The following is a 27,398-nucleotide window of genomic DNA, read 5'->3' on the forward strand; positions in this document are numbered from 1 at the left end:
AAAGTTAATAAGTACACACTTTTAACATAATATAAAACAAAATATTTAACAATTATCTCATGATAAGAGTTGTAAATACCTATCCATCAACGAAAATCATTCTGAATGTCATATTTCCCCCAGGACGATTAGTCACAAATAACAACCTAACTAACTTTGCTTTAACGCTCCAATTACTTGCATCTAGATGTAAATCAGCAAAATAGGGATATCTGATAATTCTATCACCTATTGACAATGTAGATACATATGAGCAGTATATGAATTTATAATTTTTATACAATGTATCTATAGATCTTAAGAAATTTGAAAATGAAAATATTAAGAATTTTTAATAAAAAAAATAAAAATTGTTAAGTTTACATTATGATAAAATAGAAAAAATAAGTAATGAATTATTGTACAAAAAATATTATACAAACATATTTTGTAAGGGTAAGTTTTTTAATTATTTTTATTAAATGAAAATGAAAAAAAAAAGAAAGATTAGATCATCCAATTTTTTGTGTACTAAATGTAATATTTTGGATAAGATTTAGAATTTAGAGTAGTAAGTATTGTATAATTAAAGAATAAAAAAAACATAGTCATTCAAATTTTGAAAAGACATTTTATTTCAATCTTCAAATGCCATCAAGAACATCATGATATACAACATTTTTTGTGTAATTTGACGGTTGGTCAACCTTATTAACAATCAATATCTTCAAACCTGATGGTGTGGTAACACGCGATAAGGCAACATATAACTGACCATGGAAGAATACTGGATTAGGAAGGTATACACCAACTTTTTTTAAAGTCTGACCTTGACTTTTGTTTATGGCCATTGCAAATGCTAATTTTATGGGAAATTGTCTTCTTTTAATCGGGACAGGTGAATGTGTGGTAGATGGTGATAAAATGATACGTGGAATGATGACTCCTTCCCCAATATTCGAACTCGTAATCACTCGTGCCTCAATCACTTTATCTACCATTCTCTCAACAATAAGACGGGTGCCATTACATAGACCTTGAGATTGATTGAGATTTCTCAGTAGCACTATAGGTGCTCCCTTTTTGAGTTCAAGGCAATGACTTGGAATTCCTGGAAAATTTAATGAGTGTAATAACTCTGGTGGATGCATGCCTTCGTCAATGTTCTCATCATCAGCTAGACATATCATATCTGCACTTAGGTATTTTCGAGATTCTCCAGGCAACATTGATAGCATTATGACATTTAATTCATCAATATCAGCATTTTTTGGTGCTAAGATGCCACGTTCTTTCAAGTAAGAACTGTCACTGTATCTAGTACTTAATTCTGGATAGATTGCATGGATCAAATCATGTAGAGCATGTGATCTATTTCTAATCAAGAACTGTTCTGGAATTTCAATCCAATTAGTCTCCCCGCCTTCAGTGAAAGAAATTCCAGGTATTTTTCCATCACCAATCATCAATATCCAGTTAGCAAAATCCCTAAGTTGTTGACGCATTTGAATAGAAGTATCATGGGCCATAATATGCATATTGGTCCCCAAATGCAACACATGACAATGATTCCAAATAGTCGATTCCTTCAACGATGCTGCAATTGTGGCTTCCCACCTACCTTTTGGTACTACAGGTAAAATTTGTCTGAAGTCACCACCAAGTATGAATAGTTTTCCACCAAATACACAATCAGTTGAACAAAATTCTGTACCCTTTAGTATATCTCTGAAAGTACGATCAACTGTCTCAAATCCATAACGATGGTGCATTGGAGCTTCATCCCATATGATCAATGATGCCTCTTAAATTAATTTTGCCAGTTCAGTCTGTTGATTAATACTACAACTTGAGAATTCATCCAAATTAATTGGAATTTTAAAACGTGAATGCACAGTTCTACCTCCTGGTAACAGTAAAGCCGCAATTGCAGATGATGCAACTGAAAGGACAATTTTTTTTCTGTCCTAAACTTTGCTATCAATGTTTTCCACAGATATGTTTTTCTTGTTCCCCCACTTCCATAAAGGAAAAACAAACCCCCTTTTTTACAATTGTATGCATTCATTATGGTGTCATAAACTTTCAATTGCTCACTATTTAAACCAGAATGTAATTCATTGAACAATTGTTTTTCTGAAACACTATCGTACTCCATCTCTTCTTTGATGAGCCTATTTGTCACAAATTGAGCACCTTGTGAAGATGGCAATGGCATAGGAGGGAAATCTTTGAGAGATCTTCTATTTCTATTTAATATATGCTCAATTTCGAGAAGTCCTAAATTTTTTAAGTCTTCATCGTCAAGATGTAGATCACTATCTCTCATATCTCTTCTGATTCTATATTGTATATCATCGGTGAAACTTTTCCAATGACGTTCCCATAATTCGACTGGATTGGTTATATCAGAAAACATGAGCATTGTGCAATACATATGTCGAAGTTTTGTTGCTGATGCCCAATTTGATGCTTCTGCCAATGCCTCGTGCCATTCATTATCATCATCGAGTAGACCAAGGGCAATACATGCAGATTTAAATGTTGTATGCACGACCCCATTTACAGTTCTGACATGCACAAAACTTTCTGCACCACGAACCTTATTCAATAACATTCTCAAATAATATCTCTCACCCGATGTTAGATGTGCATTTGGCAATCTACCAATACATTTATGTGATTTTCAGACATCCCATTCTTTTTTATCTTTTTTCCATACCCATTTTGTTGGAAATTCAACATATGTCAACTCCTTTGCAGATTGGTGGGTTCTATTTGCTTCAAACCATTTGGTCAACATTGTGTCATGAACACGTTGTTGGTCAATAACTTCGTATAGATGATCATTGTCATTAAATATAACAAATTGTTGACCTGGAAGATGATATTGTAAGCGCTCAACAGAAGGAGTTTGTTTCTGAATTTCAAACTCAAATATCCTCCAACACGCTTCAATCGCAGACACGTATAGAGCATCCAAATACTGTTTGATCTCATCAACTTGTTTGTAATGTTGTTGCCCATTATTGTTTGGATGAATAACATTATCCTCAATCACAGTTGTCGCACGATCAGGCCCTTTGTTGACATATTTGTACAAATATTTCATCAACTTCGGGTGCACACATCGTTCAATATTAATGTGGCAATCATAGCGCACCAAAAGATCACGATTATATGGAATGACCCATCTGTTATCAACTAAAAATCCATTTATGTTTATTGTGTTGCCCTCATTACATCTGCGTCTGTATGATACAAATCCATTATCATCAATTGTTGTTTCATTACAAAATTTCTTCGAATAATGTTTTGTACACTTTCCATCTACCATGCATGGAGCATTAGGATTAGCAGCACCACAAGGTCCATGTATCATGCATCTGACGACAGTCTCATATGCCAATGGGTCTGCATTTTTGTCAGGCAATTCAGCACATATAAACTCATCAATTTGTTCAAGTGTGATTGGCTTATTCTCCGATGCCAGTGTGATTCTAATGTGAGAATGCGGCAATCCCCGTTTTTGAAACTCGATGACGTAAATAACTGTTCATAAAAATAATTATTGATACATTAGACATTTAAGAGTATTTGTTATATCATAAATGCACAGGTGTTAGAACAATAATACCTGAAAGTACTTCTCCAAATATTTTATTTTCCTTCAAGTCGGTTAGTAATTGTTTAAATTTAATCCGAAAAACTCTAGCAACGATATCAGGTCTATCTTCTGCATGTTGATTTGGTAGTCTTGGAAGATCAACTTTTATTTCTGGCCATATAGGATTGCATGTGAACGTGATAAACAAATCAGAGCCATAGCATCTTGATAACGTTGGATCATACTACGTGGCCCACCAGAGAATGACGAAGGCAACACAAATCTTCTCCCTATTGTTGACGCATCTATATCTCCAGCAACTACAACATCTTCTATTCCTTGATATAGGTCTACGCGCAACTCAACTTGATGGATCTTGATGTAATTCAATCTAGTTTGCTCAATAGCAGCATAACAGTCAACGACAAATTGTTAAAACAAACGCCCTCCTCTTAAAAGTGTTTTACCTTCAAATTCTCTATGTTGGAGTCTAAATGCATAAAATTCTCTAATTGACACATTGTTTCGAGATCTGCTTGAGAATGTATTAGAAGAGATGCCGCACCTCCATCCATCTGTACCATATGGAAATAGTAATGGGTACTGTAATGGTACATATGATGGATGTATTTCACTGATTCTTTTTAATATACCATCATTTTTCTGAACAATGATATCACGATGTGTTTCAGTTCCAACATCATCACCAATGATTATCGCCGCAACTTCATTTACAGTTGGCCTGATATATTGTCGTTCACCTCTAGAGTTTAAAATACGCACATGTAGATTCAATACATTACGATCCCGCAACAAATCTCCAATACTTCGAAATATTTTCACATAAGGATTAACTGCATTTAACATTTCTTGTAAACCTTCCAATATTGACAAATTAATGACCAAAATATTTGTACTGGTTTGGCCTATCACATCAAGACGATTTTATAATTCATGCTCTGTATCATATATATACAGTTGGGCAAACTTAGGTTTCTGACCAGGAGTTGGCAGCAGTGACCCTATTCTATGATAATTTTCCCCGCTAATCCGAAATGCATATGGACCTCTTCCATCTGAAACTGAATGATCTACTTTTCCACCCATTGATGTGAAAGACAACATTGAATTATACATTCTAATTTTTTCCATAAAACTTGCATTCCTCAATTGTGCATCTAAGAAGTCAGGAGCATGTGGCAATAAAGGTAAAAGGACCTCCCCAGCTTGTATAGCGATCCCGGTTGCCCCTTTTCTGTTCTGTTGTATTCCGGACTCGGTTCCGTGAAGTTGGTAGTGGTATCTATCTTGTTGCCGTCCTTTAATTCCACTTGATTGAGTTTTAGGATGTTTTGGGCAGGTTTGTTACAGGTTGGTTAGGCCTTGGTTTCAATTCCTTGTTGTTCAATTTTTAGGCGATCCGCTCGAGCGGGTCTTCTTGCGCTCGAGCGGGGATTGCACTCCTCTAGTATTTCATGTTCCTGCAAAACTTCTGCAGATGTGATTTTTGCGCTCGAGCGGGTTTGTTTATGCTCGAGCGGTGGCGCTCGAGCGGGTTTGGTGGCGCTCGAGCAGGTAGTACCTTCTAGATATAAGTTCTGGGAGGAGGAAATCTACGCTCGAGCGGACTGGTTTTCGCGCTCGAGCGGAAGTGCTTTATTCTTGTGTCTTGGTGCTCGAGCGGGCATTATTGCGCTCGAGCGTGTCCAGATTTTTGTTCTTGGCGCTCGAGCGTTGTGTTCTTCGCTCGAGCGGGTCATACATATATGAGTTATCCGCTGGGTGATTTTAAATCACTTTTTGCTTTTCTTTCTCTCTCCTACTTTTTCTAAAAACCTTTTTTGAGAGCCTCTCTCTCTCTAGAAACTCCCTTCTCTCTAGGGTTTGATCTAGTTAGAGTGTCCTCTTTCTCTTCGGCCTTTGTAAAAGTTGTGTGGATCGTCAAGGGCGTCGTTTTGATCCGAGCATCGTGGTCTTTGGAGCACTTTGGTCTTGTGTCTCTTCTCCATCCAAGCTCTAACTTCGAGGTAGGGATAACCTACTCCTCACTATGGGCTTTGTCTTTAAATTTTAGTATTTTGAGATGTTGGGGTTGGTTTGGTAATTGTGTGAAAGTTTGGGGGCTTTTGTGTAAATTTACAAGAAGTTGGGGTTTTAGCTATATAAAACCTAGATGCATGTTTGGCATGGAAAAGTGAAATTAATGTTAAAACATTAATGAAAATGGAACCTAAGGGTTGTAATGTTAATTATGGAAAATGCCCTAATTACATTGATTGATTTAATTTGTATAATTAAATTGTTAGAAATGAGGGATTGATTTGAAAATGTGGAAATTGGAAAGGGAAGGGGTTAAAGGGTGTAGTTGGATCATTCTTCACTCACCTAGTTGAAATGTTGATTATATATCCATTGTTGCATTTATTTTCTGTATAGAGATAACTGCTTTGGGCTATCAGTGGAGGATAGTCGTGATTGTTGTAGACAATGCATGATGATTAGGCTAACTGAAACTAATCACTGGAATGCGTCATTGAGTTTGACAGTTGAAGGAATACATTAAATTTATGTATTGCGTGATGATGTGTATAATTATTGTTTATATGCATTGTGTCGTGTTGGAGGAGATAAGGGATGTACTTCACGGTTTAGGGGAAGATAGGAGATGGACCTCTAAACCGGATGTTGTTGGGAGGAGATAAGGGATGGACTCCATAGATAGAGCTCATATGCTTATCTATTAATGTGTTGACAGAGCTCATATGCTTGTCATTGGAAGTGTGATAGTGCTCATATGCATATCTGTGGAAGTGATGATATAGCTTGTATGCTTATCTGTTGGTGTGTGATATAGCTAGTATGCTTATCTATTATGAAATGAGAAAGTGCTTAATATGAGTTATTGTCTCATATGAGTTGTTTGGCCAGGTTCTGAGCCATGGTTATAAGTTGAGAATTGAAAAGAATTGGAAAATGAATTGTAATATGGACTTGTATGTCATGAAACTGTAAAGTGTGATAAGGGAAAGTATCAGTGTTGGCCATCTATCAACTGCTAATCTTTTAGTCATTGTTCATATTTGGTTTAGTATATTTCTACTGGGCTGTGACTCACCCTATATGGGAATATCATTTTCAGGTACAGGTAGCATGCCACCTCCAAGGACGTAGCTTGGGAGGCTAGAGGCAGGCGGACTTTTGTTGTTTTGTTTCTTTGATGTATTACATGTATATTCAAGCCAAGGGCTTAAAATGTAAATGAGTTAGTACTCTTTTGTTGTAACCAAGTGTTAACTTGGAAAGCTGTAAGCCGTTAGGGCATTTGCTTTTGTTATTAACATGTAATACTTTTATAATGAAGCACTCTGATGAATAGAAGAATGTGAATCATTTGTATATCAATGCATGTCTCTATTAATGGATTTAATGTTGTTATTTCGAGGGCGTTACAACTTGGTATCAGAGCGTACCGGGTTCGAATACTTTGGGTACGTGGGAAGTGATTAGGATCACAATGGGTTTGTTTCGCTTGATTAAGACTTAGGTGTAGTGTCATATGTTATGTGCTTAATTGATAACATGCTTATATGACTATGTGGGTATGGGATTTAATTTCTAGGATGTTGATTGGATCCTTGGGTTTCTGTGAGTCTTGTTGGAAAGGCACTTGATCAATGCTGTTTCTAACCGGAACTCTAGTAACGCCTCGGGACTGTCATTATCCGGAAATGAAATTCGTAAGTGCTTATGTGTTTATGTGCTTACGTGGAGTAAATTACAGTTGTCCATGCATTAGGACGTGAGTGTTTAGTTTCAGCACATTTATGAATGTGCTAACGTTCTGGGTTACCTTTATTAGGATGTCAGGACGAGGACGCGGTAGGCGTGGCAGGCATGGTAGGCAGGAGATGCCGTTACCGGAGGAGGTTCCGGCAATGCAGGAGGGAATTGGTCAGGCCAATGTGGCCGAGCCAGCGGGTCAGCAAGCTATGAGTGCCTTGGCATAAGAGATAGCAGGAGCTTTGGGTATTCTCAGAGCTGGGAATCAGGCAACTGAGGCAGGGCCTTCTTTCTTGAAGAAGGAGTTCTTCCGGTCTAATCCGGACGAGTTTGTTGGAGATCCGAAGGAACCACTGAAGGCGGACGAGTGGTTAGAACAAATGAGTAAGACGTTCGAGATGCTTGGCATCGAGGACGGAGCTTTGAAAGTGACCTTGGCATCCTTCCAGCTGAAGGGAGATGCGGGTCAATGGTGGAAATACGAGAAGGCTCGTGTTGGTGGTACATGGGAGGCGTTTGTGAATGCTTTCCAGGAGAGGTTCTTATCTGCAGTCACTAGGGAGAAGTTGAGGGATCAGTTTAGCCGGCTTAATCAGCAGGGTATGTCTGTGGCAGAGTTTGAGGCCACTTTCACTAGTTTGTCTAGGTTTGCACCTGAGTTGGTGGCGTCCGAAGAACGCCGTTGCGATGAGTTTGAGCGGAAGTTGAGGCGGGGCCTCAAGTTGAGGGTTGGTGGGTCTTACATCCGAGAGTATAGGCACTTAGTGGATGCTGCAGCTCATATGGAGCTTATGATGCAGGAGGAAGACGAGGAGAAGCATAGAGGCTCCAAGCGGGGCCAGGAAGGTCAGGGTGATGGCAGGAGACAGAGGGGTTATAACCCTCAGCAGTCTCAGGGTGGAGTTGCTAGATCGACCTTTCCAGTGCCGAGTGCAGGCTCGGGGAGAGGTAGTCAGGAAGGCCTGACTTGTTTTGCGTGTGGCCAGTTGGGTCACAAGTCTTCGGTTTGCCCGCAGAAGGGAGGAGGTCAGCGAGCTGCTTCTTCTTCAGCTAGACCTCAGGGCCAGAGTCAGGGCAGGGGCCAGCCTTTGTCTTACTATCAGTGTGGTCAGCCTGGGCACCTGAAGAGGTATTGCCCGCAGTTGAGTGCTACTTCAGGAGCGTCTGGTTCTAGATAGACGCAGAGTTATCAGCCAGCTCAGTCTGTGCAGGCCTCGAGGGCCAATCCAGGAGTTTCGTCATCCCAGTCAGTGCAGCAGTCTTTTGCTCCTAGAGGTGAGCAGGTGGATCAGGAGCCTACAGGGCGCGTGTATGCTGTTACAGCGCAGGACTTAGTACCGGCTCCATCAGTAGTGAGAGGTACTTTTCTATTTTGCAACTCGGTTGCTAATGTGTTGATTGACACGGGTGCATCTCATTCTTTTGTATCTGCTGCATTTGAATCTGTTTTGGAATTGGAGTTGGCACAGTTAGCATCTCCTATTTGTGTGGTATCGCCTATTGGTGGTGAGTTGATCTTGAGACAAGGTGTTAGAGGTTGTGATATAGAGGTCGCCAACCATAGGCTTCCTTTTCCGTTTGTAGTTATGCCCATGAAGGGTTTTGATGTTATTTTGGGTATGGACTGGCTATCGTCATACCGGGCTGTTATCGATTACTACCGCTAGAGGGTCACGTTATGTACCTTGAGCAGGGAGTGGTTCCATTTCTTGGGAGACCGGGTTGGTAGTGTTTTGCCACCGGGGTATGATTCGCGTCTACTTGCTAGCTTTGAGAGTGGTGAGTGTGATGAGACCCAGATTGTGTTGCCGAGGGTGGTTTGCGAGTATTCGGATGTCTTTCCCGAAGACCTTGTTAGTTTGCCACCTCACCGAGAGATAGAGTTCTCTATTGTTCTAGTGCCCGGCACGGCGCCGATTTCTATGGCACCTTACCGTTTTGTCCCAGCAGAGTTGGTTGAGTTGAAAGTTCAGCTCCAGGAATTGCTAGATAAGGGTTTTGTTCGCCCTAGTGTGTCACCGTGGGGAGCACCGGCCCTCTTTGCTAAAAAGAAAGATGGTGCCTTGAGATTGTGTATCGACTACCGAAAGTTGAATCGGGCTACGGTCAAGAATAAGTACCCTATGCCCCGTATAGATGATATGTTCGATCAGTTGAAGGGTTCCCGTTGTTTCTCTAAGATAGACTTGAGATCGGGTTACCACCAGTTGAGGGTCAGGGAGGAGGATATTCCTAAGACGGCATTCCGTACGCGGTATGGCCATTATGAGTTTTTGGTGATGCCATTCGGGCTTACCAATGCACCGGCAGTCTTTATGGACTTGATGAACCGGATCTTCCGAGAATTCTTGGATCGATTTGTAGTCGTTTTCGTGGACGACATTCTTATCTATTCGCCTTCTGAGGAAGAGCACGAGGAACACTTGAGAGTGGTGCTTGAGTTGCTTAGAGCCCATAGGCTGTATGCCAAGTTTGGGAAGTATGAGTTCTGGCTAGGAGAGATGAAATTCTTAGGCCACGTGGTATCCAGGGAAGGGGTGTCCGTTGATGCATCCAAGGTAGAGGCAGTGCAAGATTGGGCACAGCTTAAGAGTGTATTTGAGATCCGCAGTTTTCTGGGATTAGCTGGGTATTACCGTCAGTTTGTGAAAGATTTCTCCAGGCTAGCTTCCCCGTTGACTAGATTGACGCGGAAAGGGGTCAAATTTGTATAGAGTGAGACTTGTGAAAAGTCGTTCCAAGAGTTGAATGTTAGATTGACCACCGCTCTGATCTTGATTATTCCGGACAGAGGATCGGGTCACGCGGTTTATTGTGATGCCTCACGAGAGGGTTTGGGTTGTGTGTTGATGCAAGAGGGGAAAGTGGTAGCTTATAGCTCACGTCAGTTGAAAATTCATGAGAAGAATTACCCTACATACGACCTAGAGTTAGCAGCGGTGATCTTTGCCTTGAAGATGTGGAGGCACTACCTTTATGGTGAGAGGTTCGAGGTGTTCTCGGACCACAAGAGTTTGAAGTATCTGTTTACACAGAGAGACTTGAATTTGAGGCAGAGGAGATGGATGGAGTTCATTGAGGACTATGATTTTGAGTTGTACTATCACCCGGGAAAGGCCAATGTTGTGGCCGATGCCCTTAGTAGGAAATCCATTAGTGATGTAGCTTGTATAGCCATCCGGGAATGGGGAATGTTGGGTGTACTTGGCGAGTTTGATTTGCATCTGGGCGAATCAGTTGAGGCTGCGGCCTTGTTTTCTGTTGTTGCGCAGCCTGCACTTATGACTAGAGTGTTAGAGGCACAGAGAGGTAACCTTGAGGTAGAGTCCTTCCGAGAGAAGATCTCCAGTGGGAAGGCTGAGAAGGGTTTGACGGTGTATCCCGACCTGAGTGTGAGATACCGAGACCGTTTGTTTGTGCCGGAGTCTTGCCGAGAGGAAGTACTCCGAGAGTTCCATCATTCACGCCTTGCGGTGCATCCGGGAGGCACTAAGATGTATCGGGATTTGGGTTGCCAGTTTTGGCAGCGGGGTATGAAGAGAGATGTGGCGGTTTTCGTGTCTAAGTGCCTTACTTGCCAGCAAGTGAAGGCCGAGCATCAGAGGTCAGCGGGTTTGTTGCAACCCTTGCCTATTGCTAAGTGGAAGTGGGAGCATGTCACTATGGACTTCGTTGTAGGTCTTCCGAGGACTCAGCGAGGTAGTGATGCTATTTGGGTGGTTGTAGACCGGTTGACTAAGTCGGCGCACTTCATTCCTATGCGCGTGAGAGATTCGGTAGATCATCTCGCAGACTTGTATATTCGGGACATAGTGAGATTGCACGGGGTCCCAGTGACGATCGTCTCAGATAGAGATCCTCGTTTTACTGCTAGGTTGTGGCAGAGTTTGCAGAGTGCCTTGGGTACTAAGTTGACCTTTAGTACGGCTTATCATCCTCAGACTGACGGGCAGTCCGAGCGTACTATTCAGATCCATGAGGATATGCTTCGGGGTTGTGTCCTTGATTTTAGTGGGACGTGGGAGAGGCACTTGCCATTGGCGAAGTATGCCTACAACAACAGCTTTCAGTCTAGCATCGGTATTGCACCATTTGAGGCCTTGTATGGCCGACCGTGTAGGTCTCCAGTGTGTTGGGCCGAGGTGGGTGATGCACCTTTGTTGGGTCCGGAGTTGGTTAGAGAGACGACGGAGAAAGTTGAACTTATCCGTAGGAGGCTTGTTACAGCCCAGAGCCGTCAGAAATCTTATGCTGACCGTAGGAGGAGGCCTTTGGCGTTCGAGATTTGTGATCATGTCTTTCTGAAAATATCACCTAGACGGGGGTTGATGAGGTTTGGGAAGAGTGGGAAGTTATCCCCTCGATTTATCGGTCCCTTTGAGATCCTTGAGAGGATTGGCGAGGTTGCTTATCGTTTAGCCTTACCGCCGCAGTTGTCCGGAGTTCATGACGTGTTTCATGTGAGTATGCTTCGGAAGTACGAGCCGGATCCATCGCATGTATTAGATTGAACCGACTTAGAGGTAGATCAGGATGCCTCGTATGAGGAGAGACCGGTTCGAGTCTTGGATAGGCGGGATCAAGTCCTGCGTGGCAAGACCATCCCTTTGGTTAAGGTTTTGTGGAAACATCACGGAGTGGAAGAAGCCACTTGGGAACGTGAGTTGGAGGTCCGCAAGAAATATCCGGACTTGTTTATTGATGAGTAATCTTGTATTTAGATTTGGTAATGTTGTTGGACTTAAGAGCTTTATATATGTCTTAAGTTGTAAAACATTGGTAATGTTCTTGTATTAATGGAAGTATGTTGTAGAACTTACCTTGGTATGGGAAGTTGATTATGATATTGCATATGTTGGCTATATTGTAGAATTGGAATTGTATCATGTATATTGATTATGATATGAACCGTGAACCATGTGTGTTGGAAATGGTTGGAAATGGAGGAAAATTGCATGTTAATAATGCACTTATAATATATGTTGTGAAATGCCTCTTGAAAAGAGATGGAATTGACCGGTAATGGGCCGAAGTGTCACAGTATTGTTGAAAATGGAGAAAACCTGTTTTTGAAAAACCTGTGTTTAATTTCGGGGACGAAATTCTTTAAGGGGGGGAGGTTATAACGATCCTGGTTGCCCCTTTTCTGTTCTGTTGTATTCCGGACTCGGTTCCGTGAAGTTGGTAGTGGTATTTATCTTGTTGCCGTCCTTTAATTCCACTTGATTGAGTTTTAGGATGTTTTGGGCAGGTTTGTTACAGGTTGGTTAGGCCTTGGTTTCAATTCCTTGTTGTTCAGTTTTTAGGCGATCCGCTCGAGCGGGTCTTCTTGCGCTCGAGCGGGGATTGCACTCCTCCAGTATTTCGTGTTCCTGCAAAACTTCTGCAGATGTGATTTTTGCGCTCGAGCGGGTTTGTTTACACTCGAGCGGTGGCGCTCGAGCGGATAGTACCTTCTGGATATAAGTTCTGGGAGAGGGAAATCTACGCTCGAGAGGACTGGTTTTCGCGCTCGAGCGGAAGTGCTTTATTCTTGTGTCTTGGCGCTCGAGCAGGCATTATTGTGCTCGAGCGTGTCCAGATTTTTGTTCTTGGCGCTCGAGCGTTGTGTTCTCCGCTCGAGCGGGTCATACGTATATGAGTTATCCGCTAGGTGATTTTAAATCACTTTTTTCTTTTCTTTCTCTCTCCTACTTTTTCTAAAAACCTTTTTTGAGAGCCTCTCTCTCTAGAAACTCCCTTCTCTCTAGGGTTTGATCTAGTTAGAGTGTCCTCCTTCTCTTCGGCCTTTGTAAAAGCTGTGTGGATCGTCGAGGGCGTCGTTTTGATCCGAGCATCTTGGTCTTTGGAGCACTTTGGTCATGAGTCTCTTCTCCATCCAAGCTCTAACTTCGAGGTAGGGATAACCTACTCCTCACTATGGGCTTTGTCTTTAAATTTTAGTATTTTGAGATGTTGGGGTTGGTTTGGTAATTGTGTGAAAGTTTGGGGGCTTTTGTGTAAATTTACAAGAAGTTGGGGTTTTAGCTATATAAAACCTAGATGCATGTTTGGCATGGAAAAGTGAAATTAATGTTAAAACATTAATGAAAATGGAACCTAAAATTACATTGATTGATTTAATTTGTATAATTAAATTGTTGGAAATGAGGGATTGATTTGAAAATGTGGAAATTGGAAAGGGAAGGGGTTAAAGAGTGTAGTTGGATCATTATTCACTCACCTAGTTGAAATGTTGATTATATATCCATTGTTGCATTTATTTTCTGTATAGAGATAACTGCTTTGGGCTATCGGTGGAGGATAGTCGTGATTGTTGTAAACAATGCATGATGATTAGGCTAACTGAAACTAATCACTGGAATGCGTCATTGAGTTTGATGGTTGAAGGAATACATTAAATTTATGTATTGTGTGATGATGTGTATAATTATTGTTTATATGCATTGTGTCGTGTTGGAGGAGATAGGGGATGTACTTCACGGTTTAGGGGAAGATAGGGGATGGACCTCTAAATCAGATGTTGTTGGGAGGAGATAGGGGATGGACTCCATAGATGGAGCTCATATGCTTATCTATTAATGTGTTGACAGAGCTCATATGCTTGTCATTGGAAGTGTGATAGTGCTCATATGCATATCTGTGGAAGTGATGATATAGCTTGTATGCTTATCTGTTGGTGTGTGATATAGCTAGTATGCTTATCTATTATGAAATGGAAAAGTGCTTAATATGAGTTATTGTCTCATATGAGTTGTTTGGCCAGGTTCTGAGCCATGGTTATAAGTTGAGAATTGAAAAGAATTGGAAAATGAATTGTAATATGGACTTGTATGTCATGAAACTGTAAAGTGTGATAAGGGAAAGTATCAGTGTTGGCCATCTATCAACTGCTAATCTTTTAGTCATTGTTCATATTTGGTTTAGTATATTTCTACTGGGCTGTGACTCACCCTATATGGGAATATCATTTTCAGGTACAGGTAGCATGCCACCTCCAAGGACGTAGCTTGGGAGGCTAGAGGCAGGCGGACTTTTGTTGTTTTATTTCTTTGATGTATTACATGTATATTCAAGCCAAGGGCTTAAAATGTAAATGAGTTAGTACTCTTTTGTTGTAACCAAGTGTTAACTTGGAAAGCTGTAAGCCATTAGGGCATTTGCTTTTGTTATTAACATGTAATACTTTTGTAATGAAGCACTCTGATGAATAGAAGAATGTGAATCATTTGTATATCAATGCATGTCTCTATTAATGATTTAATGTTGTTATTTCGAGAGCGTTACAGCTTGACAACATAATCTGAATTTGGGATTGGTTTTAGAACTATCCTTTGTTCTCTCATCTAACCACATGATGGCGTCACATCGCGGACATGTGAATGTTCTGTCACTAAATTTCCATCTACTCAGTACGCGTCGTTTTCTGTGACGTGCAACGATTGCAACATCTGTGTAACGCCCTCAAAATAAACCCATTATATATTTATCATTGACATGCATTATTTAAAGAAAACAATTCATTATCTCATTCATCAGAGTATTACTAAATAAAAGCATTACATGTAACATCAAATTAAATGCCCTATGGGCTTACATCTTTCCAAGCCAACACTTGGACACAAAAGTATGAGTTCTAACTCAAATACAAGTAAAGCCCTAGGCTTGAATGTTTACATGTACTACCAAATAAAAACAACTAACTAAAGATAGTCTTCAAAATCCAAAAGTCAAATCCTTCCAAGCTAAGTCCTTGGAGGTAGCTTATCACCTGAACCTGAAAATGATGTTCCCATATAGGGTGAGCCACAGCCCAGTAGAAATATACTAAACCAAATATAAGCATTGAATAAAGCAATGGCATTCAATAGATGGTTAACCAAGATAATCAATTATATCATCATACAGTTTCATGACACTAATGTCTATGACACGTTTCACTTTCCATTATTACCAATATGGCTCAGAACCTAGCCAAACTTACAACAGTGAACTATATATCATATTCACGTTACTTTCAATATCAACAAAACAAATGAGACTCAGGCTCATATCAAAACACTTCATACTTCCCGTTTGATACACATTTTAGTGCTGTATCAATAACATGTAAAAACACTTCAATATCAATAAGCACACATAATAGTGATGCTAATGGAGTCCATCCCCTATCTCCTCCCAAACAAAATTCGGTTTAGAGGTCCATCCCCTATCTTCCCCTAAACCGTGGAGTACATCCCCTATCTCCTCCCAAACAATATGCATATGCAATGCTCAATCAATACAGGTATTTTCTGTATTAATTCAATAGTCTAAATTTATGACTTAAACAAATTGATTAGTTTCAATTTTCCCAAATCCACATGCAATGTCTACAACAAACACGACTATCCTCCACCGATAGCCCAAAACAGTTATTTCTAGACTGGAAATAAATATATCAACAATTCAATAGGCGAGTGATTTAAATTATCCAACTACACCATTAATTAGTGAATTCCTCAATTTCCTTAAATTAATTAAACAAATTAATTTATTAATACAACTAGGGTTTTTCCCAAAATTACCAAAGTACTCCCAATATATCAAAATACCAAAACTTAGAACAAAACTTATAAGATGGAGTAGGAAATCCCTACCTCGAAGAAAATAACCCCAAATGGAGAAGACGGAGATGAAGACCCAAATTCCAAAGTGCTCCAAACCACCAAACGTTCAGATTAAATGGAAGCCCTTGACTCACTCTATCTTTTTAGTAAAGGACTAAGGTTAGATACTCACCCTATGTAGATCAATTCTTAGAGAGAAGACAGGTTTAGAGAGAGAGAGAGAGAGAGAGAGAGAGAGAGACTCTCAAGGGGCAATTTTTTAAAAGTTAATAAATAAAAATAGGTCAAAAAGTGATCCAAAAAGTGAAATCTCGGACTGATGTAATCGACTCCCCGCTCGAGCGTCCAAACTCCCGCCCGAGCGTCGAATACGCCCTCCCAGTACTTTTGCAGAACCAGGTCCCCGCTCGAGCGTCCAACTCCCCGCTCGAGCAGCACTCACACATTTCAGCTCGAGCGTCCAATCCCACGCTCGAGCGTCCAACACTGCACAGGAAATACTGGATGGGTGATAATCCCGCTCGAGCACCAAAACCCCCGTTTGAGCGGACAAGCAACAAAAGAATCCCCGCTCGAGCGAACAGCTCAAAAATCTGGGCAACTAGTTTTGGCATCTAAACTCAACCGACCTGTAACAGACCCGCCCAACACATCCTATACTCAAATACAAAGAGATTAAAGGACAACAACAACCAATATATAATGACAAGATCCACGGAACCTAAGTCCGGATACAATAATCTAAAGGGAAAAGACCGGGGTCGCTATAACCTCCCCTCCTTAAAAGAATTTCGTCCCCGAAATTAAGCATAAGGTTTCGAAAACAAGTTTTTCTCAAATTCCAGCAATATGATAACTCAAAATAAACAACTTGACCCAACACCGGCCATTTCATCTCTTATCAAGAGGCATTTCACAATATGTAAAATAACATATATTTCCACTTGCATTAACACTATGCAATTTTCTTTCAATTTCAACAATTTTCAATATATTCAACATATGCAATGTTCTATTAAACTTCCATTTCGAGACAAGTTCCAAAATATTTCCATTAACCAAAACATTCTCAATGTTTTACAGCTTAAGACATATATAAAACTCTAAAGTTCAACAATATTACAAAATCTAAATACAAGATTACAACTTGATAAACATGTCCAGATTTTTCTCGTGGACTTCCAACTCACGTTCCCAAGTGGCTTCCTCCACCCCCTGATATTTCCACAAAACTTTTACCAAAGGAATGGTCTTGCCTTGCAAGACTTGATCCCGCCTATCCAAGACCCGGACCGGTCTCTTCTCATACGAGGCATCCTCATCTACCTCTAAATCTGTCCAATCCAATACATGTGATGGATCCGGCTCATACTTTCGAAGCATACTCACATGAAACACGTCATGAACTCCGAACAACTGCGGCGGTAAAGCTAACCGATAAGCAACCTCGCCAATCCTCTCAAGGATTTCAAAAGGACCAATAAACCGAGGGGATAACTTCCCACTCTTCCCAAACCTCATCAACCCCCGCCTAGGTGATATTTTCAGAAAGACATGATCACCCACTTCAAACACCAAAGGTCTCCTCCTACAGTCAGCATAAGATCTCTGACGACTCTGGGCTGTAACAAGCCTCCTACGGATAAATTCAACTTTCTCCGTCGTTTCCCTCACCAACTCTGGACCCAACAAAGGTGCATCACCCACCTCGGCCCAACAAACTGGAGACCTACACGCTCGGCCGTACATGGCCTCAAACGATGCCATACCGATACTAGACTGGAAACTATTGTTGAAGGCAAACTCCACCAAAGGCAAGTGCCTCTCCCACGACCCACTAAAGTCAAGAACACAACCCCGAAGCATATCCTCAAGGATCTGAATAGTACGCTCGGACTGCCCGTCAGTTTGCGGATGATAAGCCGTACTAAAGGTCAACTTGGTACCCAAGGCACTCTGCAAACTCTGCCACGACCTAGCAGTAAAATGAGGATCTCTATCCGAGACGATCATCACTAGGACCCCGTGCAATCTCACTATGTCCGAATATACAAGTCGGCAAGATGGTCTACCGAATCTCTCACGCGCATAGGAATGAAGTGCGCCGACTTAGTCAACCGGTCCACAACCACCCAAATGGCATCACTACCCCGCTGAGTTCTCGGAAGGCCTACAACGAAGTCCATAGTGACATGCTCCCACTTCCACTCGGCAATAGGCAAGGGTTGTAACAAACCCGCTGGCCTCTGATGCTCGGCCTTCACTTGCTGACAAGTAAGGCACTTAGACACGAAAGCTGCCACATCTCTCTTCATACCCCGCCACCAAAACTGGCGACCCAAATCCCGATACATCTTAGTGCCTCCCGGATGCACCGCAAGGCGTGAATGATGAAACTCTCGGAGTACCTCCTCTCGACAAGACTCCGGCACAAATAGACGGTCTCGGTATCTCATACTCAAGTCGGGATACACCGTCAAACCCTTCTCAACCTTCCCACCGGAAATCTTCTCACGGAGGGATTCTACCTCAAGGTCACCCCCCTGAGCCTCTAACACTCGAGTCACAAGTGTAGGTTGTGCAACAACAGAAAACAAGGCCGTAGCCTCAACGGATTCGCCCAGAAGTAAATCGAACTCCCCAAGTGCACCCAACATCTCCCATTCCCGGATGGCTATACTAGCTATGTCACCAACAGATTTCCTGCTAAGGGCATCGGCCACCACATTGGCCTTCCCCGGATGATAATGCAACTCGAAGTCATAATCCTCAATAAACTCCATCTACGTCCTCTGCCTCAAGTTCAAGTCTTTCTGTGTAAACAGATATTTCAGACTCTTATGATCCGAGAATACCTCGAACCTCTCACCATAAAGATAATGCCTCCAAATCTTCAAGGCAAATATCACAGCTGCTAACTCTAAATCATGCGTAGGGTAATTCTTCTCGTGAATTTTCAACTGACGTGAGCCATAGGCAACTACTTTCCCTTCTTGCATCAACACACAACCCAGACCCTCTCGTGAGGCGTCACAATAGATTGCATAACCCAACCCCCTCTCCGGAATAATCAAGACTGGAGCGGTGGTCAGTCTAACTTTTAACTCCTGGAATGACTTTTCACAAGTCTCACTCCATACAAACTTGACTCCCTTCCGAGTCAAACTAGTCAAAGGTGAAGCTAACCTGGAGAAATCCTTCACAAACCGGCGATAATACCCAGCTAACCCCAGAAAACTGCGGATCTCAAACACACTCTTAGGCTGTGCCCAATCTTGCACTGCCTCAATCTTGGATGTATCAACAGACACTCCTTCCCCAGAAACTACATGGCCTAAGAACTTGACCTCTTCTAGCCAGAACTCACACTTCCCAAACTTAGCATAAAGCTTATGGGCTCTAAGTAACTCAAGCGCCACTCTCAAGTGTTCCTTGTGCTTCTCCTCAGAAGGTGAATAGATAAGAATGTTGTCCACGAAGACGACTACAAAACGATCTAAAAATTCCCGGAATATCCGGTTCATCAAATCCATAAATACTGCCGGTGCATTGGTGAGCCCAAATGGCATCACCAAAAACTCATAGTGGCCATACCGCGTACAAAATGCCGTCTTCGGAATATCCTCCTCCCTGACTCTCAACTGATGATAACCCGATCTCAAGTCTATCTTCGAGAAACAACGGAAACCTTTCAACTGATCGAACAGATCATCTATACGAGGCATAGGGTACTTATTCTTAACCGTAGCCCGATTCAATTTCCGGTAATCTATACAAAGTCTCAAAGCACCACCTTTCTTTTTAACAAAGAGGGCCGGTGCTCCCCATGGCGAAACACTAGGACGTATAAAGCCCTCATCTAGAAACTCCTGGAGTTGGATCTTCAACTCAACTAACTCAGCTGGGGCAAAACGATAAGGTGCCATAGAAATCGGCGCCGTGCCGGGTACTAAGTCAATAGAGAACTCAATCTCTCTGTGAGGTGGCAAACCAACAAGGTCCTCGGGAAAGACGTCCGAGTACTCACAAACCACTCTTGGCAACACAGGCTGAGTCTCATTACACTCACCATTTTCAAAGCTAGCAAGTAGACCACAAAGCTCACTTCGCCCTCGCGAATCATACCCCGGTGGCAAAACACTACCAACTCGGTCCCCCAGAAAATGAAAACACTCCCTGCTCACAGTACAACAAGTGACCCTCTGGCGGTAGCAATCAATTACTGCCCGGTATGACGACAACCAATCCATACCCAAGATAACATCAAAGCCCTTCATGGGCATAACTACAAAAGGAAACGGAAGTCTATGATCGACGACCTCTATATCACAACCCCTGACACCTTGTTTCAAGATTAATTCACCCCCAAGAGGTGACACCACACAAATAGGAGATGCTAACTACGCTAACTCCAACTCCAAAATAGATGCAAGTGCAGCAGACACAAAGGAATGAGATGCACCCGTATCAATCAAAACACTAGCAACCGAGTTACAAAACAAGAAGGTACCTCTCACAACTGATGGTGCCGGCACAAGATCCTGCGCGGTAACAGCGTACACGCGCCCAGAAGACCTCTGATCAACTTGCTCACCCCTAGGAGCATAAGATTGTTGTACCGACTGGGACGATGAAGCCCCCTGATTGGCCCTCGAGGCCTGACCCGACTGAGCTGGCTGCTGACCCTGAATCTGCCTCAAACCAGATGCACCAGGTGTGCCACCCAACTGCGGGCAATACCTCTTCATATGCCCTGGCTGACCACACTGATAACACGAGAGTGGCTGGCCTCTACCCTGACTCTGGCTCTGAGATCGAGCCGAAGATGATGCTGCTCTCTGCACTCCTCCCCTCTGAGGACAAACTGGAGACTTGTGGCCCAGCTGGCCACACTTGAAACAGGTAATGTCTCCCTGACTGCCTTTCCCTGAAACTAGCACTCGGCACAGGAAAAGTCGATCTAGAAAAGCTACCCTGAGACTGCTGAGGATTAAAACCCTTCTGTCTCCTACCATCAATCTGACCATCCTGACTCCTCTTGGAGCCCTTCTGCCCTTCCTCCTCCTCCTACATCATGATTTCCATGTGGGCTGTAGCATCAACCATACGCCCATAATCCCGAATCATAGTTCCCCCAACTCGTAGCTTGAGGCCACGCCTCAACTTCTTCTCAAACTCGATACAACGTCGTTCCTCAGACGCCACCAACTCAGGTGCAAACCTGGACAAGCTAGTAAATGCAGCCTCAAACTCGGCCACTGAAGAACTCGACTGCATAAGCTGGCAGAACTGGTCTCTCAGCTTCTCCCTAACTGCTGGAGATAAGAACCTCTCCTGGAAAGCATTCACAAAAGCCTCCCATGTACCTCCTATACGACCCTTAGTGAACTTCCGTCACTGACCCGCATCCCCCTTCAGCTGGAAAGATGCCAAGGTCACTTTCAACCCCTCGTCTTCGATGCCAAGCATCTCAAACGTCTTCGTTATCTGTTCGAGCCATTCATCTGCCTTAAGTGGCTCTTTAGGATCACCCACAAATTCATCCGGGTTAGACCGGAAGAACTCCCTCTTCAGAAAGGAAGGTCCTGCATCCGCAACAACAACCCGCGCTTGATTCTCAGCTCTGAGAATGCCTACTGACTCCCTGAATGCCCCTGCTATCTCTCGGGCTAGAGCGCCCATAGCCTGCTGGCCTACTGGTTCGACCACATTGGCCTGGCCAATTCCCTCCTGAACTGCCAGAATCCCCTCTGGCACCGGCACCTCCTGCCTACCCGGCCTACCACGCCTACCGCGTCCTTGTCCTCATCCTGACATCCTAATAAAGGAAACAAAGGTGTTAGCACATTAATAAATGTGCCGAAGCTAAACACTTGCGTCCTAATGCATTGGACAACTATAATTCATTCCACGTAAGCACATAATCACATAAACACCTACGAATTTCATTCCTGGATGATAATAGTCCCGAAGCGTTACTATAGTTCAGGTTGGAAGCAGCATTGATCAAGTGCCTTTCCAACAAGACTACTAGAAACTCAAGGGTCCAATTAACATCCTAGAAACTACGTTCCATACCCACATAGTCACATAAACATGTTATCATATAAGCATATAACATTTTACTAAGTCTCTATCAAACGTGACGAACCCATTGTGATACTAATCACTTCCCACGTACCCAAAGTATTCAAACCCGGTACGCTCTGATACCAAGTTGTAATGCCCTCAAAATAAATCCATTATATATTTATCATTGACATGCATTATTTAAAGAAAACAATTCATTATCTCATTCATCAGAGTATTACTAAATAAAAGCATTACATGTAACATCAAATTAAATGCCCTATGGGCTTACATCTTTCCAAGCCAACACTTGGACACAAAAGTATGAGTTCTAACTCAAATACAAGTAAAGCCCTAGGCTTGAATGTTTACATGTACTACCAAATAAAAACAACTAACTAAAGATAGTCTTCAAAATCTAAAAGTCAAATCCTTCCAAGTTAAGTCCTTGGAGGTAGCTTATCACCTGAACCTGAAAATGATGTTCCCATATAGGGTGAGCCACAGCCCAGTAGAAATATACTAAACCAAACATAAGCATTGAATAAAGCAATGGCATTCAATAGATGGTTAACCAAGATAATCAATTATATCATTATACAGTTTCATGACACTAATGTCTATGACACGTTTCACTTTCCATTATTACCAATATGGCTCAGAACCTGGCCAAACTTACAACAGTGAACTATATATCATATTCACATTACTTTCAATATCAACAAAACAAATGAGACTCAGGCTCATATCAAAACACTTCATACTTCCCGTTTGATACACATTTTAGTGCTGTATCAATAACATGTAAAAACACTTCAACATCAATAAGCACACATAATAGTGATGCTAATGGAGTCCATCCCCTATCTCCTCCCAAACAAAATCCGGTTTAGAGGTCCATCCCCTATCTTCCCCTAAACTGTGGAGTACATCCCCTATCTCCTCCCAAACAATATGCATATGCAATGCTCAATCAATACAGGTATTTTCTGTATTAATTCAATAGTCTAAATTTATGACTTAAACAAATTAATTAGTTTCAATTTTCCCTAATCCACATGCAATGTCTACAACAAACACGACTATCCTCCACCGATAGCCCAAAACAGTTATTTCTAGACTGGAAATAAATATATCAACAATTCAATGGGCGAGTGATTTAAATTATCCAACTACACCATTTAATCAGTGAATTCCTCAATTTCATGAATTTAACCCAATTCCCCAATTTCCTTAAATTAATTAAACAAATTAATTTATTAATACAACTAGGGTTTTTCCCAAAATTATCAAAGTACTCCCAACATATCAAAATACCAAAACTTAGAACGAAACTTATAAGATGGAGTAGGAAATCCCTAAATCGAAGAAGATAACCCCAAATGGAGAAGACGGAGATGAAGACCCAAATTCCAAAGTGCTCCAAACCACCAAACGTTCAGATTAAATGGAAGCCCTTGACTCACTCTATCTTTTTAATAAAGGACTAAGGTTAGATACTCACCCTAGGTAGATCAATTCTTAGAGAGAAGACAGGTTTAGAGAGAGAGAGAGAGAGAGAGAGAGACTCTCAAGGGGCGGTTTTTTAAAAGTTAATAAAGAAAAGTAGGTCAAAAAGTGATCCAAAAAGTGAAATCTCAGACTGATGTAATCGACTCCCTGCTCGAGCGTCCAAACTCCCGCTCGAGCGTCGAATACGCCCTCCCAGTACTTTTGCAGAACCAGGTCCCCGCTCGAGCGTCCAACTCCCCGCTCGAGCGGCACTCACACATTTCAGCTCGAGCGTCCAATCCCACGCTCGAGCGTCCAACACTGCACAGGAAATACTGGATGGGTGATAATCCCGCTCGAGCACCAAAACCCCCGTTTGAGCGGACAAGCAACAAAAGAATCTCCGCTCGAGCGTCAAACTCCCGCTCGAGCGGACAGGTCAAAAATCTGGGCAACTAGTTTTGGCATCTAAACTCAACCGACCTGTAACAGACCCGCCCAACACATCCTATACTCAAATACAAAGAGATTAAAGGACAACAACAACCAATATATAATGACAGGATCCACGGAACCTAAGTCCGGATACAATAATCTAAAGGGAAAAGACCGGGGTCGCTATAATCTGTATGATGCACATCGTAAATAATTAGTATTATATGTAGGAAAAATTTACAATGTACACCCTTTTAAATGATGCACATTGTAAAAAAGTTATGATTTTTTACTAATGAACGTTATGATTGTTTGTAATATGTGTTATGACATTTTGTAATAAAGTTATAAATAGTGAATTTATGATGTGCACCCTAAAATTAGGAATAATATGACATTTTGTGATTTTTGTTATGACACTTCGAGATTTTGTTATGACATTTTTGAGATTTTGTTATGACATTTTTTAGTGCAATAAAGTTATGATTTTTGTAGTGAAAAAGTTATGACATTTTGGGTTTAAGTCATGAAATTTTATGATAAGGTATGAAAGGCATACCTAACATAAATATATATACATACTTTTGAGACAATGTATATTTAAATTGTAGGAGTTGTCATTAATTTTTTAAACAAAATTATTACAAAATAATTCTTACCTTGTCGTGAAACAATGTTATTATTTGTATGCAATTTAATGCTCTCGGTTATGGGATTTATGACTATTTCATCGTAAAAAATCATTGAAAAATAATTAAATATCCCAAAATAAACTTATGTGAAATAATACAATGAGAATAGTAATGAGATAAGTATAAATTATGAGTCATGAATAACATAATAGTTTATTCTTACCTTGTTGAGGAAGAATACTAACATTTGTTGTCAAAGTGACTTCTGAGACATCTCCATGCAACTGAATGTCCTCAGCTATGAGGGGCATGACTATTTCATCATCTAAAATTTAATTGAGAAATGATTGACTTAAAAATTAATATTTAATTTAAAGGTTCGTGAATATCAATTATTGGCAATTATAATTTTAAAAATTGTAATTAAAAATATTAATATCTATAAACATATATATATATATTAGGGTTTACCTTCTGGTAGGACAATATTATTATTCACCACCCTTGTAACTTTCGAAACATCTTCATGTATGCGAACTTCCTCATATATCGGGAACACAACAATTCCTTTATTTGAATTTGCATGAATAAAATATTTAGTGTCAAATCTTTTATTATTTGAAGTTATGATAATATTGTCAAATAAATCATAATTATAAAATTAATACAAATAATAATTATTACCCTCTTCTTCTGTGACAATATTGTTGTTCGCTATTATAGTTTCCTGTAATAAATCTCTATGCAACTGAATGCCCTCTAAATTTTGAGGCATGACTATCCCGTCATCTAATTGGATGAAAAAATAAACAATATAAGTATCATGAATTATAATTTTAAAAATAGTAATTACAAAATCTATATATATGTTAGTGTTTACCTTCTTGTAGGACAATATTATTATTCAGCACCCTTGTGACTTCTGAAACATCCTCATGTATCTGAACACCCTCAGATATTGGGAACCTAACAATTCCTTTATTTGGATTTACATGAATAAAACAATTAGTATAAAATCATTACTTTTTTGAAGTTATAAGAATATTGTAAAATAAATCATAATTGTAAAATTAATATAAATAATATTTCATACCTTCTTCCTCAGATATGTGAGGCATGACTATTGCATCATATAATTTTCATGAAAAATATAAACAATATAACTATTAGCATTTATTATGAAAATAGCAAATATTAGTATTTGCAAGTTATAATATAAACGAATCATAATTAGAAAATATTATTACTCGAGGTTCTTACCATTTAGAACATTGGTATTGTTTGTCAATGTGGTGACTCTTGAAACATTTTGGTGGAAGTGAACACCCTCTGATGTGGAAGGCATAAGAACTCCTGTATTTTAAATTGCAGCCAAAAAAAAATATATATATATATATATTGAGTATAAAAACTAATGTTGCAATTAATATATATGAAAATGATAATACTTTAGAGCTTACTTGTGGCATTTCGAACATTCGTTCTATAATGCAATTGTTTGTCACGTAGAACACATACTCTTAATCGACGTGCTTCTTTTTGAAGTTGTTTCAATTTATCCTTGAATATGGGATCATCATGATCAGTCTAGCGTGAAATGAGTAATTTTCTTTTTCGACATAGTCGATTGATTTTAGCAGTAACTGAATCATGTTCCATCCTGTAAAAACACAGACATTGTCACAACGCAAACAAATTCCTTTCCTCATCATGTGATCGAAATATAGTGTAAAAAAACACAATCAATTAAAATAAATTCACCGTGTGATCAAAACGGATTGTAAAAAGTACAATCACATCACATTTTTCACATAATAAAAAAATAAAAGAAAAAAAAGAACCATTAAACTAACTACAATACAATCACATTAAAAAAAGAACCATTGAATCACAATCAAATTAAAAAATTAAATTATCTAACCATTGAACCAAAGAACCATTATCTAACTTAAATCATATTAAAAAATCAAGTTATAAACAAAATGAGATAACTTCAATTATACAAATCACAATTTTTTTAATGCTATTAAACTAACTACAATCACAATAAAAAAAAAAAAAAAAAAAAAAAAAACATTGAACTAATTTTTTATTAACTACAATATTAAAACAGTAAACAAAAGAAAAAGTTAAGAAGGAGAAATTATAATCACATTTTTCTTTTTGTGAGGATTTCTATTTATCTAACTTTAATCATATTAAAAAATTAAAAATAAAATTAAAATAGTAAATAAAAAGATTAAATAACATTAAAAATTAGTTAATCACATTTTTTTAACTATTAAATTAACTACAATCACATTAAAAAAAAGAATCATTCAACTAATTATAATCACATTTTTTCTTTTTGTGAGGGTTTATATTTATCTAACTTTAATCATATTAAAAAATTAAAACAAAATTAAAATAGTAAATAAAAAGATTTTACATTAAAAAAAGACCATTGAACTAATTTTTGATTAACTACAATATTAAAACAGTAAACAAAAGAAAAAGTTAAGAAGGAGAAATTATAATCACATTTTTTTTATATAACTTTTATCATACTAAAAAATTAAAAATAAAATTAAAATAGTAAATAAAAAGATTAAATAACATTAAAAATTAGTTAATCCCATTTTTTTAACTATTAAACTAACTACAATCACATTAAAAAAAAGAATCATTCAACTAATTATAATCACATTTTTTCTTTTTGTGAGGGTTTATATTTATCTAACTTTAATCATATTAAAAAATCAAAAATAAAATTAAAATAGTAAATAAAAAGATTTTACATTAAAAAAAGACCATTGA

The 27,398-nt window shown here is 39.9% G+C and overlaps 1 protein-coding gene across 1 annotated transcript; it reads right to left on the reverse strand.

Annotated features, from left to right (window-relative positions):
- Positions 1-623: 623 nt before the first annotated feature.
- On the reverse strand, positions 624-25,720 carry LOC145795806 (uncharacterized). Its single transcript, XM_082880711.1, has 12 exons — positions 25,696-25,720; positions 25,483-25,578; positions 25,287-25,391; positions 25,074-25,169; positions 24,826-24,927; positions 24,630-24,692; positions 4,588-4,764; positions 4,054-4,464; positions 3,617-3,757; positions 2,702-3,531; positions 1,883-2,581; positions 624-1,781 (listed from the first exon to the last, which is right to left on the reverse strand). The coding sequence occupies exons 1-12, from the start codon at positions 25,718-25,720 to the stop codon at positions 624-626; spliced, it is 3,903 nt and encodes a 1,300-aa protein (XP_082736837.1).
- Between the last annotated feature and the right edge of the window lie 1,678 nt (positions 25,721-27,398).

Source organism: Camellia sinensis, chromosome 7 (assembly GCF_055761805.1).
Source record: "Camellia sinensis isolate YWXY chromosome 7, ASM5576180v1, whole genome shotgun sequence".
Taxonomy (NCBI): Eukaryota; Viridiplantae; Streptophyta; class Magnoliopsida; order Ericales; family Theaceae; genus Camellia; species Camellia sinensis.

Coding starts and splice junctions, on each gene's coding strand:
- LOC145795806 (XM_082880711.1), bottom strand. CDS start 25,720: ATGCCTCACATATCTGAGGAAGAAG. Junction 25,579..25,695: donor TCACATATCTGAGGAAGAAG/GTATGAAATATT, acceptor ATCCAAATAAAG/GAATTGTTAGGTTCCCAATA. Junction 25,170..25,286: donor TATTGTCACAGAAGAAGAGG/GTAATAATTATT, acceptor ATTCAAATAAAG/GAATTGTTGTGTTCCCGATA.